This window comes from Callospermophilus lateralis, chromosome 7 (assembly GCF_048772815.1).
Source record: "Callospermophilus lateralis isolate mCalLat2 chromosome 7, mCalLat2.hap1, whole genome shotgun sequence".
In the NCBI taxonomy this organism is placed as follows: domain Eukaryota; kingdom Metazoa; phylum Chordata; class Mammalia; order Rodentia; family Sciuridae; genus Callospermophilus; species Callospermophilus lateralis.
Window position 1 is genome coordinate 10,785,857 of NC_135311.1, and position 20,772 is coordinate 10,806,628.

Here is a 20,772-nt window from a genome sequence, read left to right on the forward strand (position 1 = left end):
CTCTACTCCTCTGATGTTTCTTCTTTTTTTTTCTAATTAATTATTTAGTCAGTTAAATGTGTGCATTATACTTAGACAAAAATAAGATTCCTTCTGAAATATTCATGGCATAATTAATGTAGCATTATCTGATCAGCTTCATAATTCTTTCATTCTACATTCTGATGGGGACCAGATTACTCAAGTTAACAATGTTTTCTTACTGACAGAGAGCTGCTTTCTGTGGGTTTACAATGAGCAAGAAAAATAAAATAGTACATATGAAAGAGAAAATAGAAATCTTATAGACATTTTCATCATCCTGGGCTCAAAAGATGATCTGTCTTTCACTTACAAATAGCCTCCCAAATGGAGTCAGTTATTCTTTGGAATATTTAGCATCAATTCTTTTTTTTAGCAGACGTTTTAAAGAGAAAATGAAAGAATTCTACCAAATATCCAGAAATACCAGTCACATGCCAGCTTCACGCTGAGGATCCTGTACTTTTCTGCTCTTCTTCCTGGGTCCTGGCCTCCACCTCTGTCCCTGGTGTCCTGCATAGAACTGCTGTCTATGGAGTGGGGCAACGAGACCTGGGTGAGAGAATTTGTCTTCCTGGGCTTCTCAGCTCTGGCCAGCCTCCAGAGGCTGCTGTTCATGGTCTTCCTGCTCCTCTACCTCTTCACACTGGGCACCAATGCCATCATCATGTCCACCATTGTGCTGGACAGAGCCCTTCATACTCCCATGTACTTCTTCCTCTCAGTCCTCTCCTGCTCTGAGACCTGCTACACCTTTGTCATTGTGCCCAAGATGCTGGTGGACCTGCTGGCTCAGAGGAAGACCATCTCCTTCCTGGGCTGTGCCACCCAGATGTTCACCTTCCTCTTCCTGGGCTGCTCTCACTCCTTCCTGCTGGCAGCCATGGGTTATGACCGCTACGTGGCCATCTGCAACCCGCTATGCTACACAGTGCTCATGGGCCATGGGGTGTGCTTGGGATTGGTGGCTGCTGCCTGCACCTGTGGCTTCACTGTCTCTTTGGTCACTACCTCCCTGGTATTCCACCTGCCCTTCCACTCCTCCAACCAACTGCATCACTTCTTCTGTGACATCTCCCCTGTCCTCCAACTGGCGTCTCAGCACTCCCGCCTCAGTCAGTTGGTCATCTTCATGCTGGGTGTCTTGGTCTTGGTTATCCCACTGCTACTCATCCTGGTGTCCTATGTCCGCATCATGTCTGCCATTCTAAAGATCCCATCCTCTGTTGGAAGATACAGAGCCTTCTCCACCTGTGCCTCCCATCTCATTGTGGTGACTGTCCACTATGGCTGTGCCTCCTGCATCACCCGAGGCCCAAGTCCAACTACTCTTCCAGCCAAGACACCCTGATATCTGTGTCTTACACCATCCTCACCCCATTGTTCAATCCAATGATCTATAGTCTGAGAAATAAGGAATTCAAATCAGCCCTTCAAAGAACAATGAGCAAGACTTGGTTTTCTCTTAACTAAAAAATCAATTTTAAACTCTTCATGGCTTTTATTTGCTAGGCAAAATGTGTGTTTTTACCTAGTTTCTCATTTAATTATGCCAATACTCTATAACATAAGAACAATTTACACTTTTCTCAACAGAGCGAAACATTCTCCTATTAGTGCTTCTTGAACAATTTTAAGAGGATAGGGAAAGGTATTTTACAGTTCCAGGAAAAATTTAATTGCATATTAATGTACTACATACTGGTCATTCGAAGACTAATATGAGAGCAAAGGTACATTCAAGCGATAAGAGCAATTGGTGAGAGCAAAGATGGTCTCTAAACTGTCAATTCCACTGAGCAGAAGCAGGTTGTCTAGCTGACTCCTCCCTTTCCTGAAGAAAAAAATAACCTTGGCTCCTTCAATTCTGCGACAAACCTTAGTGACTCTTTCTGTACCCTCGTTCACCACGTTAAACTACACATTAAACTGTTATGTCCTTCCTTTGAGACTGGAGCCTCCTGATAGAATACACTTTCTGTTCATATGTATATCCTTTCTATTGTTACTTTGTAAGCTCCCCCATAATTACGTAAATCACATGCTAATTTATTATATAAAGAAGCTAGTACCTTTGTATCAATTTTTGTATCAATTGCTAAAATTTCTCAAATAATTTTAAGCAAAGGCTTTGAATTATTATTAATGCAGAAAAGATCGGAAATCCTAGAGTGGCCAGAAAATCCACGGAAAACACCTCCAATAACATCTCCAGTCAAATGGGATCCTTCATGAGCATGAATTTATCCTGTGCTTCTCCAACTTTATTATTTTTGTAGTTATCACTATTCATTTCCCTTACGTGCCTGATGGTGCATTCTGAAGCTCAACAAAACTTTGCTGGGCCCCATATTGTCATGACTACGTATTCTCGAGTACTGCTGCTTCACTTTGGAGGAGCTCCTCTTTGTTTAACTTGGACATGCCATCTTATATTTCAAGGCAATCTCGGCCATCCCTCTCTTTCCAAACTTTCCCTTTTACCTGTGGCACCCCAGTGATAGGATTAGGCTCCCCTTTCTTTATGTTTTCATGGCATGAAGGGTGTACTTTTTTGTAATTCTTATCATTTCAACAATTTTCATTATGTTCTTTATATACACCGGATACTACCTTAGCTCCTGCCTAGTATGAGGAGAGAAAATATATGGGATCTTTGCCATCATAAATCTTATGGTCTTCTTCAAAACAATCCCACTAATCAGATAAAGTCAGGAAAACACTTGAGAATCATTGTAAGTCTAGTTAATAAAAGAGAATGCATACATGATTTAGAAGAGGGAAGACTAAAGAAATATAATTTAGATTAAATATTATAGGGCTGTTATAAAAGAGCAATTGACACTTAGAGAACTGGTGGTGCATCACATCTGTGTGTAATAGTGGGATTCATTGTGACATATTTGTGTATACACATAATTTGATCAATTTAAATCTCTAGTGACTCCCTTACCCTTCCCTCTCACTCCCCCTGATGCCCTTCCTTGGCTCTACTGCTGTGTCAGTAGGAGCTGGCATTTCACCTATACCCTGAAAATAAGTGAGAATATCCAATAAAAGGGATTATTAGAGGAAATTCCTTTAGACAGGAGAAACATATTCATAGGCCCTGAAATAAGAAATATCTGGGTTATTTAGAGGCAAGTAAATATCTTTAACTAACAAATTGATAAAAATATTTTTATTGTATATAACATGATGTTTTAATCTAAGTATACATTATATGATTGCTCAATGAATACAATTAGCATATGCATTACCTCACACTTATTTTTTGCTTGTGATGAACAAATCTCAAATCGTCTCTTAGCAGTTTTCAAACATGTGATATGCTGTTATTAGCTATAGCCCCTGTGGTGTATAAAAGATCTCTCTGGCATTTTTCTCCCAGTAGCAAATATTTTGTACCCTTTGACCAACATCCCTCCCTCGCCCCGTACCCACAGCACTCTGGTAATCATCATTTTTTTTTCTCACCTATTGTTTGACTTTTAAAATTCAACATAGATGTTAGATCATGTGGAATTTGTCTTTCTGTACTTGGCTTATTTCACTTACAATAGTTCTTCCTGGGTTGATTCATGTTGTCAGAAATGCCAAAATTTCCTTCTTTTTTCAGGTGAATAGTTTTGTATTGTGTGTATATGCACCCCATTTCTTTACCTATGAATCCACTGATGGGCAAATAAATTACATACATAGTTTAGCTATTGTGAAGAGTTCTATGATAAACATAGCAGTACAGGATATCTCTTCAACATACTGATTTCATATATATTGGATATATACTCAATAGTATGAATATATATAGTAAACCCAAGCCAACATCATATTGAATGTAAAAAAAACTGAAAGCATTTCCTGTAAAAACAGGAAGAAGACAAAGATGCCATTTCCACCACTCCTATTCAACATAGGCCTTGAAACTCTAGCCAGAGTAATTAGGAAGAGAAGAAAATTAAAGGGATAAAAATAGGAAAAGAAGAGGTCAAATTATCTGTTTGGTGATGACATGATCTTATATTTAGAAGACCCCCCAAACTCTACCAGACTTCTAGAGCTTATAAACAAATTTAGTAAAGTAGCAGCATCCAAGATCAACATAAATAAATCACATTCCTATACTCCAATAATGAATCTGCAAAAAAATAATAATAATAATCCCATTATAATAATAATAATAATCCCATTCATAATAATATCAAAAAAGTACGTTGGAATTAATCTAATGAAGGAGACAAAGGGCCTCCTTATAGATACTGAGTGAGATTAATATGTGGTACTTGCACATAAACTATTGTCAAATGAATAGCAACCTGGTTTTTGCTTCATAAAAGCTCAAATAGCATTGAGCAAGAAAGGCAGTGTCTAGAATAATGTAAAAGGTGAGAGTTTATAAAATGTGTGCTTCACAAGGGCAGAGTTTCTGTTTTATTTCTTGATGTGTTCTGAACACCTCACGGAGTAGATAAAACTTAATGTGTGCCCAGTGAATCTGTTAACTCGAAAGAATTCTTGGGAACCTGATTGGGGAGAAAATGACTTGAACTCAGAGGAACTGCCTAGGCAAGACATGGCTGTCATGACATGGCTCACTGAGTGCTCAGCGAACTACATGAAATTCCATTGATTAAAACGTGGGGATCCAATCTGGCAGAAGGAAAGAAGACTGTGGATTGCCACGCAATTTTTTTTTTTTTTTTTTTTTTTTTGCTATGAAATGTGAAACTTACAAAGTTTCCAGGGATCATTATAGGATTCGAGTAAGAAGTTACTTGGTTAAATGTACATTTTAATGTCCCCAGGACTGCCACTTATCAGCTAAATTGTTTATAAACCAATTCTCAGCTGTTCCTTGTTCTCAACACCATACCTTCTTGTATCTGTGTTATCCAATTAACTCTGGATAATAATCTCCAATTGCTCTTCCCAGGAACAGGAGAGGAAATTTTAAATATATCTGTAATTTCCTGCCTTAATTTTTCTCTTCTAATTTCTCCCTTCAGCCTTGATGATTAACAAGAAAATAAAACTGTAAATAAAGAGTGTCATGAAACATTTATTTTTCTTTTCAGAAACACTGATCTTCTTCAGATTCTATAGTTCTGCCTCTAGAGAAGAATCATTTATGACAAAAACACTAGATATGGGAATCAGGGAGCCAGAAGAGGTAAAGAAAGTTCATCATCCATTAAGATGAGGCTGACTCAGTTGTTCAGCCCATTGATTTGTATATTCCAGATCCATAGCTCCATTTGCAAGTCAAAGTAATAAATAAATATATTAATTGCAACCTAGCATTTATGTGTACATGTGCATACACAAACACAGAAAGAAGCTCTTGAAGTAAATACTAGTATAATTATTACTAACACAGTGGTTCCAGGATAACTGGTGCTGGTCTTTGCACTTTACCCGTGCTTTTGCATTTTATGCTCATGAAAGCCCACCTTCTAGATAGGAAAATTGTATCAGAGAGGTTAATACTGCTCCCAGATCACACAGTCACCCAATAGAAGAATAAGTACCCAAATGAAAGTCACCTGCTGCTGGTTCATAGTCTTCATCCAGTACAAGTACCACTACCTCTCTTAAGCCCCATATTTTCATATTGTGTTATGACTTACAAATTATCTTTCTATGAGTACATGTTTGTGTGTAAATCGGTTATAGTGAGGTAATTTCATACAGTGAGATTACTGGGATAAGGTGAATGAATATATTCAAGGAGTACAATATATTTTACCCATTATTTGGTATGGGGGATTGAACCCAGTGATGTTCTATCACTGAGCTAAACATTTATATATATATAGGGGATTTATATATATATAGGGGATTTATATATATATATAGGGGATTTATATATATATATAGGGGAATATATATAGGGGATTTATATATATATATATATATATATATATATTTATACACACACACACACACACGTGTGTGTGTGTGTGTGTGTGTGTGTGTGTGTGTATACTTTTTTTGAGACAGGTGCTTGCTAAGTTGTCCAGAGAGCCTCAACCTTGTGATCCTTCTGCCTCAGCCTCCCAAGCAGCTGAGATTACAGGTGTGTGTTTCTGATCCAGCTTGCTGAATTTCTTTGTGCAATTTTACAACTACTTTATAACCTTGTTAGTGAATATTTTTGTTGGTGTTCATTTAACCCAAATCACTGCTTCTAGTTTGATGAGTGTACATGATCTCAATTTGATTTTAAATGAAGTGAAATGAATTTTTATTTTGGGTATATTTTATCCATATTTTATAAGCTGTGTGCTTGCAACTAGTTTTAGTTTTAGATCCTTAGTGATCTTCTCCATCATTTTGTAATATATTCGTTATTAACATTATAACAATAATTTTTGGTAATTTTCCATTGGTTGTTTGCTTTCTAACAGTGCAGATTGTACTTTTGTTGCAAATACGTGTCCTATTTTATACAGTCAAATTGGTGCTTATTTACTTTTCATGCTATTTCATAACATTTAAGTTTCATTTTTCAAATTTTTAGTGACACGTTTTCAAACCCTTTGAATTTTTTATATTTTAATAACAAAATAGTTTTTAACATTCTGTGAGTTGAACATTTAATTTTTTAATACTTATTAAAAATGAGTTACTAAAGAATGTCAGAAATAGTTCAGATGGCACTGAGATGATATATTTTGAAAACTTCCACTAAATTCTTTGCTCATGTAAAAATTAAGGTCAAATGTTCTTTAATCACGCCTTTAAATTTAGTGTGTATAATAAATTGTGGAGTATAATTGACATTATTTTCCACAACTCATTTCATTTTACATATTGTTTTCCATTTGTCTCAATAAGCATTTTACAGGTCTCTGGTAGCAAGACCTTCTTATATTATTGTCCAGTATTATAATGTCTATCATATTCAATTAGAAAATCGTATCTACTTTTTCCGCCTTGTGACATGGTTGAAGTTTCTGTTGCAAGAGTCAACAATCACAAATATTTCATGTTGTTTGTAAACAGAGTGCATACTCTTTCTGTAAAAAAAATAAGTTAAGTTTCCATACATAACTAGGAGATATGCATTTGTGATTCTGTTGTTCAGGTTTTCTGAATCCTTTGATTTATTTTTTCCTTCAGCCTTTATTTTTACCAAATTTGATATAAGGTAATTTTACTCATTGGAATTCTAAGTGGCTAAAATTATTCTGTGCTAATTATCATCTTTATTTTCTTATGCTAGAATATCAAAACTAATTTATATTTCCCTGCCCTTTTTCTATAGAAAATATTGTGTCAAGTCCCCAAACTCAGTTTCAGTTTATTTTCATACCCTTGTGACCCATTTACCATTTTTTCTTCTATATTTAATTTGTTTAACAAAAATCCGTGACTCTACAACAGATAGATCCTGTTTGGCTCTAGCTATGGTGAAGTCCCAGTGCATCTGCAGTTAGAGGTGTAAGATGGTAGATGGGTGAAGCAAGTGAAGGAGAAAGAGACAGGACAATTTCAAACACTTCAGAAAATAGTTATTTTGCACATAAATATAGAAAATTAAGCAAAAAATTATTTTGATGATTTTTCTTGAATGTTGATGAATTTCATTGTTCAAGGGGGTGGGAATTGAACAAGTTATGATTCACAGCATAATTAAATTCATTTGCATGGAATTTAATAGGACCTATCAGATTTCCCAAAGTGACTGTTTTCCATCATTCTCTGTTCAGGGATGTGACCTTTTCTTTGAATGTATTTATGGCTACTTTAATTGGGAGTTAGGTATATGAGTAGGCATCACTTTTGTGATAATGTTATCAGACTGAAAATCAAATAATTAAAAACTTAGTTATTTTACAAATAATTTCTGAAGATCTGTGAGTTTTTTCCCCAGAAATGTTCCTAGACAAAGACAACTGGGGCAATTTTTAAATGAAAAGTAATGCACCAATCGTCTCCATCTATAGTTTAAAATGAACATGTATGCAAAAATGTAGATAATCAAAAATATGTTTGTGTGTGTGTGTGTGTGTGTGTGTGTGTGTGTACACCCATGTAGGTGTGGTCAATTGAGTTTCAAAAGATAACCAAGGTATTTTAGAGATAAAAATACTTTGCTTTCAACATATAGTGTTCGCAATATTAGATATGCATATGAAAAATATATAAAAAAAGAAGGAAAACTTTCCAAACTCATTCTGTGATGCTAGCATCATCATAATTCTAAAACCAGACAAAGAAACATCAAGGAAATAAAAATTCAAGCCAATATCCCTTATAAACTTACATGCAAAAATTCTCAATAAAATTCTGGCAAATCACATACAAAAACAGATTAAAAAGATAGCATACATGATCAAGTGGGGTTCCGCCCAGTAATGCAAACTGGTTCAACATATGGAAATCAATAAATGTAACTCACCACATCAATAGACACAAGAATCACATGATTCTATCAATAGATGCAGAATAGAATTTGACAAAACTCTGCATCCATTCATGTTCAAAATACTAGAAAACTACAGAGAGTAGGAACATCTCTCAACATTGTAAAAGCTGTTTATACTAAACCCAAGGCCAACAGCATTCTAAATGAAGAAAAATTGAAAACATTTCCTCTAAAAACTGGAACAAGGTAAAAATGTCCTCTTTCACCACTTCTATTCAACATAGTCCTTGAAAACCTAGCCAGAACAATTAGACAAAGGAAAGAAATTAAAGGAATACAAGTAGAAAAGAAAAACTAAACTATCCCTATTTACTGACAACATGATTCTATGTTTAGAAGACCCTAAAATTCCACCAAAAAGCTTGTTGAAATCTTAAACAAATTCAGCAAAGTAGAAGGATATAAAATTAACACCCATAAATCTGTGTTTCTATACAGCAATGATGAATCCACAGAAAGAAAAATTAGAAAAAGTATCCCATTCATAATAGCCTCAAAAAAAAGTAAAATACTTGGGAATCAAGTATTTAATCAAGCAAGTAAAGGACGTCTACAATGAAAACTATAGAACATTAAAGGAAGAAATTGAGGAAGACCTTAGAAGATGAAAAGACATCCCATGTTTTTAGATAAGAAGAATTAATATTGTCAAAATATTCATACTACCAAAAGCAGTATACAGATTCAATGCAATTCCTATTAAAATTCCAATGACATTCTTCATAAAAATATAAAAAGGAGTCATGAAATTAATTTGGAAAGTTAAGAGTTCCAGAATAGACAAAGCAATCCTTAGCAAGAAAAATAAACCAGGAAGCATCACAATTCCAGGCCTAGAGTATACTACAGAGCTATAGTAACAAACAAAACATGGTATTGGCACCAAAAGAGACATGACAACCAATGGAACAGAATAGAAGACACAGAGACACACTCACATAAATACAGTTTTCAAATGCTAGAAAAAGGTGACATGAACATGAATTGAAGAATAAATAGCCTCTTTGACAAAGGATGCTGGGAAAACTGAAAATAGATATGTAGTAGATTGAAATTGAACCCTTATCTCTCACCCTGCACAAAACTCAACTCAAAGTGGATCAAGGACCTAAGCATTAAACCAGAGACCCTATGCCTACTAGAAGAAAAAGTAGACCGGAATACTCATCATGTCAGCTCAGGAGCCGAGTTCTTCAATAAGACTCCTAAAATGCAAGAAGTAAAATCAATAATCAATTAATGGGAGGGTATCAAACTAAAAAGCTTCTTCACAGCAAAGGAAACAATCAAGAACGTGAACAGAGAGCCTTCAGAATGAGAGAAAGTCTTTGCCAACTACACCTCAGAGCGATCATTAATCCTCAGGATATACAAAGAACTCAAAAGACTTAACACGAAGAAAACAAATGACCCAATCAATAAATGGGCAAAGATATGAACAGACAATTCACAGAAGAAATACAAATGGCCAAAAAATATGTGAAAAAACATTCAACATCTCCAGCAATCAAAGAAATGCAAACTAAAACTACACTGAGATTCCATCTCACTCCAGTCAGAATGACAACTATTAAGTATACACAATTATCAAGATACATGCTGGTAAGAATGTGGAGAAAGAGTTTCATTTATACATTGCTGGTGGACACAAACTGGTGCAACCATCTGGAAAGCAAAATGGAGATTCCTTAGAAAATTTGGAATGGAGCCACCACTTGACCCAGCTATCCCATTCCTCGGTTTATACCCAAAGGACTTAGAATCAGCCTACTACATTGACAGCCAAATTAATGATTATAGCAGCTCAGTTAACACTAGCTATGCTATGGAACCAACCTAGGTGCCCTTCAACAGATAAATGGATAAAGAAAATGTGGTATACATACACAATGAAATATCAGCCATAAAAAATGAAATTATGGCCTTTGCTGATAAATGGATGGAACTAGAGACTTGTGTTAAGTGAAATAAACCAGTCCCCCCAAAAACCAAAGTCCTGACGTTCTTTGTGGTATGTGGATGCTAACACACATGGGAGTTGGGGAGGGAATAATAGAAATTCATTGAATTAGACAAAGAGGAATGAAGGAAAGGGAGGAGGAATGAGAATGGGAAAGACAGAAGAGTGCATTAAACATAACTTTCCTATGTTTGTGTATGAAAACACACTGAAGAAAAGGAATAAAATGACATAAATAGAACATTACCAAAGGATAAGTGTCAGGTAAATTTATGTAACATATTCTCTCACTAATAAAGAAATGGAAAAGGAGTCAATTTTTATCATTTTTCTTGGACTAGAATGCAGACTATTAAAAATAGCATTATATGTGCCACAAAAAAAAAATCATCATCTTCACATAAAATTACTGAGAGTACAAATTTGTCTTGCCTTTGAGGAAACTGTTTGCCAACATAATGCATGTTATAATTTGAAATGTTTTGTGAGTGATGCTGAAAAGATGATGAATTTTTGATCAAAGAACAATTGCATTTTGTTGTTTACAATACTAAAACTCGGGCTGGGGATGTGGCTCAAGCGGTAGCGCGCTCGCCTGGCATGCGTGCGGCCTGGGTTCGATCCTCAGCACCACATACAAACAAAGATGTTGTGTCCGCTGAAAACTAAAAAGTAAATATTAAAATTCTCTCTCTCTCTCTCTCTCTCTCTCTCTCTCTCTCTCTCTCTCTTTAAAAAAACAATACTAAAACTCTGGGATATCTAATAAAATGGGATTTATAACATTGTTGCACATATGGACAATACAATAGAAAGTTTCTGATCTATTGCAAAGTTTGAGGTAGGATTAAATAGAATTGCTTTCTGAGAGTAAATTGGAAACCTCTCTAGGTATGTATAATCATAGGAGGTTTCAAGGAAAAATTAGACTTGCATATGTGTTGGAATGCTAGCATAATTAATGTCAAGAAGGATGTGCTTGACATTCAGATCACAGGAAGCTCCCAAAGGTGGTCTTGGCTATTGCAGCACTGATGGGAGATTCTCACGGAATTTTCACATCAAGGGCAAAAGCTGCATCTGCCACAGGACAAGTGTCAGGCAGAAAACTCTGGTTTTCTTATTCTTCTATCATACAAATGGCTCATGTATGCCCTCAATTGTGAAACTGTCCTGGCAAGTGAATCTGGAGAAATAAATAAACAAGGAAAGACCCATGGATTACTAGGATTTTTATTCCTCCAGAGCAGTGCCAAAAAGGATCTAGAAATATCAATATGATGTGAAAAATCAAAAAATATGGAGAGAGCAGAGTTTTCCTTTTTGGATACCCAGCACCCACATACACCTTGGTTCATGTTTAATTCCTAAATAATAATAATGAATATAATATAAATATGCCCCTTACAATGAAGTGCCCCTGTCCATCTTCAAAACATGGATGTCACAGAGTTCCACTAGTGAACTGATTATTCTTCACAAGATTTTTCTTTAAAGAGGGAATTAAAATGCTTATTATCAACCAACAACACACTTTATTTATACTAGTGGTTAAGACAAAACAGGGATATGGTTAACAAATATAAACAGGATAACAAAAGCAAGAAAATAAAATACAGTTGCTGCCAATCTCATTTCTGTAAGTAATTATATGAATATAACTGATATTTGTGGATTTTTTTTTCTTCCACCTTTTCAGTTTTCCTTGAACTCATCCAGGGCTCCACATTCTCAAGGGTCTGGGCCATTAGTGATTTTGTCCATATTAGGCTATGTTCATCTTTCATTAAGTTTTGCTTTTGCAGAAAAAGTAACAAGAAATTCTCTAAAATGTCGACATTTCAGGTAGACTCTTCTCTTCCCTAGCACTGTAGCCATGACTCTGGCTGGTGAAATCAGCTCTGTCTGTAGAACAAAATAGACTGAAGTGGCCAAGGCCCAATCTCATTTTCCATTTTTGTGTTTCCTGGTGGAATGTACACATGGAACAATTGCCAAATTCTCCTTTTTATCACTTTTACACTATTGACATTTTCCTGCCTAGTTTCCTGCTCTTTGCATTATTGAGACATCTCACCACCAGGAAAAGGAGTCCCTGCATCACTTGTCCTTTTTTCTAAATGGTGTTTTCCTTAAACGTAAATTTATAAAAACAATTGTTGTTTGACTTTACAATTTATTTTGGTTTTTTAATAGAGTTATACTGACTTTACAGATTAGTTTGGATTGTAGTGACAACTATACTGTATATCATTATCTAAGCAAATGTATTCATACAAAAACAAGCATTTAATGATACATCACAACCAGATTTTAGATATTTGATAAAGATTTAGGTTTTTGAAGAATAAATCAAATCCAATGAGAATTTCTGGGGGCGAAATGATAAATTTGTGATAAAGCATATTTTGAATTTTTTGCAAAACCTAAAGTTGAAAGCCACTGTACAAATCTACCAGTCTCCTGCCTTAAAATTCAACAAACATTTTCTACTTGGTCAGCTGCTCTACAGTCTTTTTTTTTTTTTTTTTTTTTTTTTTTTTTTTTTTTTAAAGAGAGAGTGAGAGACAGAGAGAGAGAGAATTTTTTAATATTTATTTTTTAGTTTTCGGCGGACACAACATCTTTGTTTGCATGTGGTGCTGAGGATTGAACCTGGGCCGCACGCATGCCAGGCGAGTGCGCTACCACTTGAGCCACATCCCCAGCCCTGCTCTACAGTCTTAACTGTGGTTTAGAATCCCTGACAGATGGACTCAACTTCCTTAATTATACTCATGGCTCCTGGTCCCCAGGCTCTTCAACTAAGGCCACTTTTGAGAAACTGGTGACATTATTTTTCCAAAATAAGCCTGACTTCTAATTAACCCCAAGACAATGTCTCCAGGGCAGTGGAACTAGCCTCAGGAGCCCAGTGATCACAGTACACACCTCCAATAACCACGAAGCATGCTGGTCAACTCCTCTGAAGATAGAGACTCATCTGGAGGAGCCGAGAGTCCTGATGGATGGAGGAATCTCACTCCCGTGATGCATCTGAGAGCCTCTGTCTTAGGGCAGATTCTCTTTGTTCTGCTCTTCTCTCAGGCTCTGATCTGTTGCTTAAATTTTATTTTCCAAAGAATCCCTGATATTGAAAAGCTGCTTGTCTTTGAAGGTCCCTGCTGAGCAGTGGGGACATTGGAGGGACTTTGTGAGGCCTGGACACAAGTGATGGGTTGGACATGAGAACACTCTTCCTTTGCCCCTTAAAGGAATTTCTGGTAAGTGACAGGGATGAAAAGAAAATCCGTGCCCACTTTTCTAGGTACAAAGAATGATTGGGAATGGGCTGTGCATTTCTCAGAGTTTTTTTTTCTAGATGATTACACTGGATCATTTTGGCTCCCAGCTAGATTTTCCTCCTTGCTTTCCCTCTTCTTTCCTTTCCTTCCCCGCCCTGCATCAAGGGTTGACTCATAGATTAATGGAGCAGGTGCCCTAGCTCTCTCCTTTTTAGTGTTCTCTGTTGTCTACTCAAGAATGTATATTTTTTCACTATAATTGAAAATATGATACTTACATTCAATTTTAATTAGGCAATTTGGAGAAATTAATTTTTTTCATGTGTATTTTAAAAGACAAAAATTCCACTTCATACACTTTGAGGCTATGTCATATTTTCTTCTACTAATTAGTTGATGGTTTTGTTAAAATAAATATTAGAATTTCTCAAAATTTTCACATATGAAAGCTCAGTAGATTTCTCCTTTTTTGAGTACATCCAGCTCACTTATGTATTGAGCTTTTATTTAAGTTCAGATTACATATAACCCCATGGAACATCTGAGATGTGGGAACAAAAATAGGGAACTATCATCTGCAAGGATCACAACCTGAATGCTATACATGCACTCTAGAATATCATAATAAGGGAAATTTTAAGCATCTAAACAGAGAACTTTAGACTGTCTGAATCAAAAAATCTCAAGGGCTTTATATACTTACCTACTACCCTATGTCAAATCATTTCTGCAAACTATTATTCATGGACCCTCTGCTTTGGACCTTCCATGAATCTAACATTTTATTTCAGTTCTTGCTTCTTTTGTTCACTTTAACTTTAACATAAGAAGATTGAATATCTATGTTAAGTCCTTCTTCCTGAGTCACACTAAAACAAATCTAAAAATCTAGACATTCTTACTCTATATTGAAGGATTTTTTTTCATATTTATGTTATAACCTATAGCTATTTGGCTGAAAGACAATTCTAATTTTTATTCTTTCATAGTATTGATGATAAAATACTATGTGTGGTTCCTGATGGCATCTTAAGCAGATGGAGCTGAATTCTCAGATGAACTGTGATGCTAGGTCTCTAAATATCATGAAAAGTGACAATAAATCATTTACACAAGGAAAAAAATATATTAACTCTAAATTCTAGGCATAGATGCAATGAGTTTCAGAAATCTTCATAATTTAATTAGGATCTAGAAATAGAAGTATTTGGTTTAAAAGATGCAAAAAAATTCCAATGGAAGATGAGAACAGTTTCTCAGCATGAAATTATTTAAAAGCCTCCTCTGAAAATAAATAAAGACTGTATTTAGCTAATATACAGTGGATTATTTTTCTACTCAAAGAAAAATTTCTTATTATTAGGTCAAACAGTTGGAAAATGTACACATGGAAAAAATTATCTTATTTAAAGCCTAAAAATTATTTTAGAAATAATTCTTTCTGGAACTTTGCAAACTAGTTTTAGTAGCAAAACGCTCCAAAGCATTCTTACCGGCCTACCAGTACATAAGAACTGATGGTTTCAAGCAGGAATGAAGAACATGTCAAATGGCACTTGTCCTACTCTCTTTCGTATTCTGTGACAAGATGTGAACCACTTCTGAAAGGCTCTATTTCTATAAGTTTCTCTGTGGAAACACAGAATGGAAAAATTGACATGTGAAAAAAAAAAGTCACCAAGTTAGTCTCTCTCTACCGCCTGGTGACTTATTTTTCTTGAATAAGAAAAAATATGTTGCCTTTAATGCTATCTTCTGCCCCACATTTGATTTGATGTGCTAGTTTCTGGAACCTCAAGCAGTGTTTCCAATTGGCTTCTTATTAGTCAGTCTGTTGTAAGTAAAGCTAATTTCTTTTTTCTTATTGTTTTGTAGACTATGTTAAGGTAATTGTAATGAACATATCAGCTTATTCATAAAATCCTATATAATTTGTTCCCTTTCAAATGCAAGTACCTCCCATTACCTTCCTTTTCATCCTTTCTGTTCTAATCCACTGCTTTCCCTTCTGTTTGATTCATTGTTTGTTTGTTTGTATATTTAGTTATTTAAATTTGTGCACCATAATTAGAAAAAAGAAGTATTATTCCTCCTGATGCATTCTTAGGTTTATGTAGCACAATATGATCAGTTTCACTATTCTTTCATTTTGCATTCTGATCAGGATCAGATTGTTCAAGCTAACAATGTTTACTCACAGAGACCTAGAGTCCTTGGGTTTATATTAAACAAGAAAAACAAATAATGCATATATAACAAAAAAGGGAAATCTTTTAGACATTGGTATAATGCTTGGCAAAAATGAGGAGCTGTTTTTCAAATTACAAAAAGCCTCCAAACTGGAGTCAGTTATTCTTTGGAATATTTAGCACCAATTCTTCTTTTAGCAGACATTTTAAAGAGGAAATGAAAAAACTCTACCAAATATCCAGAAATACTTGTCACATGCCAGCTTCACGCTGAGGATCCTGTACTTTTCTGCTCTTCTTCCTGGGTCCTGGCCTCCACCTCTGTCCCTGGTGTCCTGCATAGAACTGCTGTCTATGGAGTGGGGCAATGAGACCTGGGTGAGAGAGTTTGTCTTCCTGGGCTTCTCAGCTCTGGTCAGCCTCCAGAGGCTGCTGTTCATGGTCTTCCTGCTCGTCTACCTCTTCACACTGGCCACCAATGCCATCATCATGGCCACCATTGTGCTGGACAGAGCCCTTCATACCCCCATGTACTTCTTCCTCTCAGTCCTCTCCTGCTCTGAGACCTGCTACACCTTTGTCATTGTGCCCAAGATGCTGGTGGACCTGCTGGCTCAGAAGAAGACCATCTCCTTCCTGGGCTGTGCCATCCAGATGTTCACCTTCCTCTTCCTGGGCTGCTCTCACTCCTTCCTGCTGGCAGCCATGGGTTATGACCGCTACGTGGCCATCTGCAACCCGCTACGCTACACAGTGCTCATGGGCCACGGGGTGTGCTTGGGATTGGTGGCTGCTGCCTGCGCCTGTGGCTTCACTGTCTCTTTGGTCACTACCTCCCTGGTATTCCACCTGCCCTTCCACTCCTCCAACCAACTGCATCACTTCTTCTGTGACATCTCCCCTGTCCTCCAACTGGCGTCTCAGCACTCCCGCCTCAGTCAGTTGGTCATCTTCATGCTGGGTGTCTTGGTCTTGGTTATCCCACTGCTACTCATCCTGGTGTCCTATGTCCGCATCATCTCTGCCATTCTAAAGATCCCATCCTCTGTTGGAAGATACAGAGCCTTCTCCACCTGTGCCTCCCATCTCATTGTGGTGACTGTCCACTATGGCTGTGCCTCCTTCATCTACTTGAGGCCCAAGTCCAACTACTCTTCCAGCCAAGACACCCTGATATCTGTGTCTTACACCATCCTCACCCCATTGTTCAATCCAATGATCTATAGTCTGAGAAATAAGGAATTCAAATCAGCCCTTCAAAGAACAATGAGCAAGACTTGGTTTTCTCTTAACTAAAGAATCAATTTTAGACTCTTCATGGCTATTGATTGCCAAGAAAATGTGTGCTTGCATCTGTCTTCTCATTTAATTACCCAAATACAGTATAACATTAAAATATTTTCTACATATAAAGAACAATTGACACTTTATCAATGGAGCTAAGACAAGTTTGATTTTCTCCTATTAGTGCTTCTCTATGAAGTTTAAGAATACATGGCATTTGCAGGTAAACGGATAGAGTTTGGGAATATCATGCTAAGTGAAAAAAGCCAGTCCCCAAAACCAGAGGCCGAATGTTTTTTCTGATGAATGGATGCTAATCCATAATGATGAGGGCCTGGGATGAGTGGAGGAACTTTGAATTGGGCCAAGGGGAGGGAAGGGATAGGAGGGAACATGGGTATAGGAAAGATAGTGGAATAAGACAGATATCATTACCCTAGGTACATGTATGATGCAAAAATGTTAGGACTCTACTTCATGTACAACCAGAGAAGTGAAAAATTGGGCTTCATTTGTGTACAATGAACCAAAGAACATTTTTTTTGTCATGGATAGTTGATTATAACAAATAAATTTTAAAAAATTAAAAAATAATATATTAAAAGGGTTTACTCAGTTCCAGGAAAAAATAACTACACATTATTGCATAACATATTGTCATTCAAATGAAAGCAAAGGTAGATTTATGAGAGCAAAGATACATGTAAGTTGTTAAGAGCAATTGAGGAGAGAAAAGATGGTATCTAAACTGTCAATTCCACTGAGCAGAAGCAGGTTGTCTAACTGACTCCTCCTTTCCTTGAAGAAAATGCCCAACATTGGCCCCTTTAATTCTGCAGCAAATATTAGTGACTTTTTTTGCAATGTCATTCACCACCTCAAACTACACATTGACCTATCTTTGCCTGCATATGGGTCTGTTGTGTCCTTGCTTTGAGACTGGAACTTCCTGATGGGATCGCTGTTCTGTTCATATGTATTTCCTTCCTGGCTCTCCTTGTCAGCCCCCACATATTCCCTGAATAACATACTTACTTCTTCTATTTACAGAATCTACTAGCATTGAATCAATTACTAAAATTTCTCAAATTATTTCAAGGAAATGGTTTAAATTAATATTAATGCAGAGAAAGATTAGGAGTTCTAGAATGGCCAGAAAATCCAGGGACAATATCTCCAATAACTTCTTTGATCAAATGAGATGAAACCAAGCATTCTTCATGAGTCTCAGTTTCTCATGTGATCTCTGCCTACCTCTCCAACATTATTATTTCTGAGGTTATCATTATGCATTTCTCTTCAGTGCCTAGTTGTGTATTCTGAAGTTCACCAAAATTTTGCTGGGCCTCTAATTGACATGATTGTATTTTCTCAAGTGTTGCTGGTTCTTTCTGGAAAAGCTCCTATTATTTAACTTAGACATACAATCTTACATTTCAAGACTATCTCAACCATTCTTTCATTCTAAACCTTCTTTATCATCTGCTGCCACCCACTGATGGGATTAAGCTCCACTTTATTTTAAGGCATGCAGGATATATGTTTTTTTGTGTTTGTTTCTTATTTCAACAATTTATCTTACTTCCTTAATATACACAAGATGCCCTCTTAGCTACTGGAAACATGTGAAGAAAAAAAAATATGTGTGATCTCTGATCATAAACCTTATGTCTGTTTCAAACCAGTCTCAATATACAGATAAATTCAGAGAAAACACTTTAGAGCCAGTGTAAGTCTAGTTTATACAGACAGTGCATGCACAATCTAGAATAGGGGAGACTAAAAGAAAATTTAATTTATTTTGATTATGGGACTGGCTTACCAAAGGAATAGACCTTTAAAATTTTTATTGATGCTTTATAATTATACATAATAACAGGATTCATTGTGGCATGTAAATAGATGCACATAATAAAATTTGGTCCATTTAATCCCCCGTGCTCCCTTCCCTTTCCCTCCCACTACCCTAATGTGCTTGCTGTGCTCTGCTGCTTTCCTGTTAGAGGCTGACATTTCACCTAAACTCTGAAGCGTAAGAATAAGTCACCAGGTAAAGGGGGTCATTGGTGGAGAATTTCTTTAGATAGGGCAACATATCCATAAGTCCTGAAACAAGAAAGATCTGGATAATTTAGAGGTAAACAAAGAAGGAAAATATAAATTCTTATTTAAAGGTAATTTTTTTTTGCAGTTTCTTTAACTTTTTTATTGATTTTATTTTTTTAAATACATGACAGCACAATGAATTACAATTCTTATTATACATATAGAGCACAATTTTCATATCTTTGTTTTTTATTTGAAACATATATATATATTCATTATATATGACATGCTTTTTTAATGTAAGTATACATTAAGTAATGGTTAAATGAATACATCAGCATATGTATTACCTCATACTTATTTTTTTTGCATAGGATAAAAACATCTGAAATTTACTATTAACAATTTTCAAATATGCAATATGTTGTTATTAACTATAGTCACCATGATGCACAACAGATCTCTTTAACATATTATTCCCATCTAACAAAAATTTTGTAGATTTTGACCAACATTTCTGCAACCCACCCAATCTCTATCCCTACCCATAGCCCTCCGGTAACCATCCTTCTATTCTATTATTCTATTATTTAACTTTTTAAAATTATATATATATATATATATATATATATATATATATATATATATATATAAACTTATATATAATATTATGTGGAATTTTTCTTTCTGTATTTAGCTTATTTAACTTAGCATAATGATCTCTAGGTTTATCTATCTTGCCATAAATGACAGGATTTCCTCCTTTTTAAATAGATGAATAGTATTATGTGTATATGTGCCATATTTAATTTATTTAATTCGTTGATGATGGACCCATAGATTGATTTTATATCTTAGCTATTATAAAGAGTATTACAATGAACATGAAAGTACAGATATCTTTTAACATAGTAATTTCATATTTTTTGGATATATACCCAGTAGAAAAATTAGTGAATCAATTGGTAGTTCTATTTTTACTTGTTTTAAAAGCATGCAAAGCAAAATAAACCAATCCTGAAAAACCAAAGGCCCAATGTTTCCTTTGATATGCAGATGTTAATTCACTAAAAGGGGGGGTGCTACGGAAAAATAGAGGTACTTTGGATTAGACAGAGAGGAGTGAAGGGAAGGGAGTGGGTATGGAAGAAGGAAAGATAGTAGAATGAACTGGACATTATTACCCTATGTAAATATATGATTACCCACTGCTGTGATTCTACCTTATGCACAACCAGAGGAATGAGAAATTATACTCTATTTATATATGATGTGTCAAAATACATTTTACTGTCATGTATAACTAATTAGCTCAAGTTAATTTTTAAGCAATTAAAAAAATAATTAACATCATAGTTAAAAAGAGCAACCATATTGCTTTCCATATTTGCTATATTAATTCATATCCCCATCAATAGTATGTAATTATTTCCTTTTCTCCACAATCTCTCTGTAGTCTATTTTGTATTGCTACAACAAAATAATTCAGGCAGGCTATACTGTATAAAGAAAATATTGCTCTGGAAGCTCAAGGACATGGTACTGCGGTCAGCTCAG

General features: G+C 35.6%; 1 protein-coding gene and 1 pseudogene across 1 annotated transcript; both read left to right on the plus strand.

The window, feature by feature from the left end:
* The first annotated feature begins 553 nt into the window (after positions 1–553).
* LOC143405047 (olfactory receptor 10K1-like) lies at positions 554–1,494 on the plus strand (annotated as a pseudogene).
* A 14,745-nt stretch (positions 1,495–16,239) lies between these two features.
* On the plus strand, positions 16,240–17,181 carry LOC143404964 (olfactory receptor 10K1). Its single transcript, XM_076863269.1, has one exon. It carries the CDS (start codon positions 16,240–16,242, stop codon positions 17,179–17,181), a length of 942 nt encoding a protein of 313 aa, XP_076719384.1.
* The last annotated feature ends 3,591 nt before the right edge of the window (positions 17,182–20,772 follow it).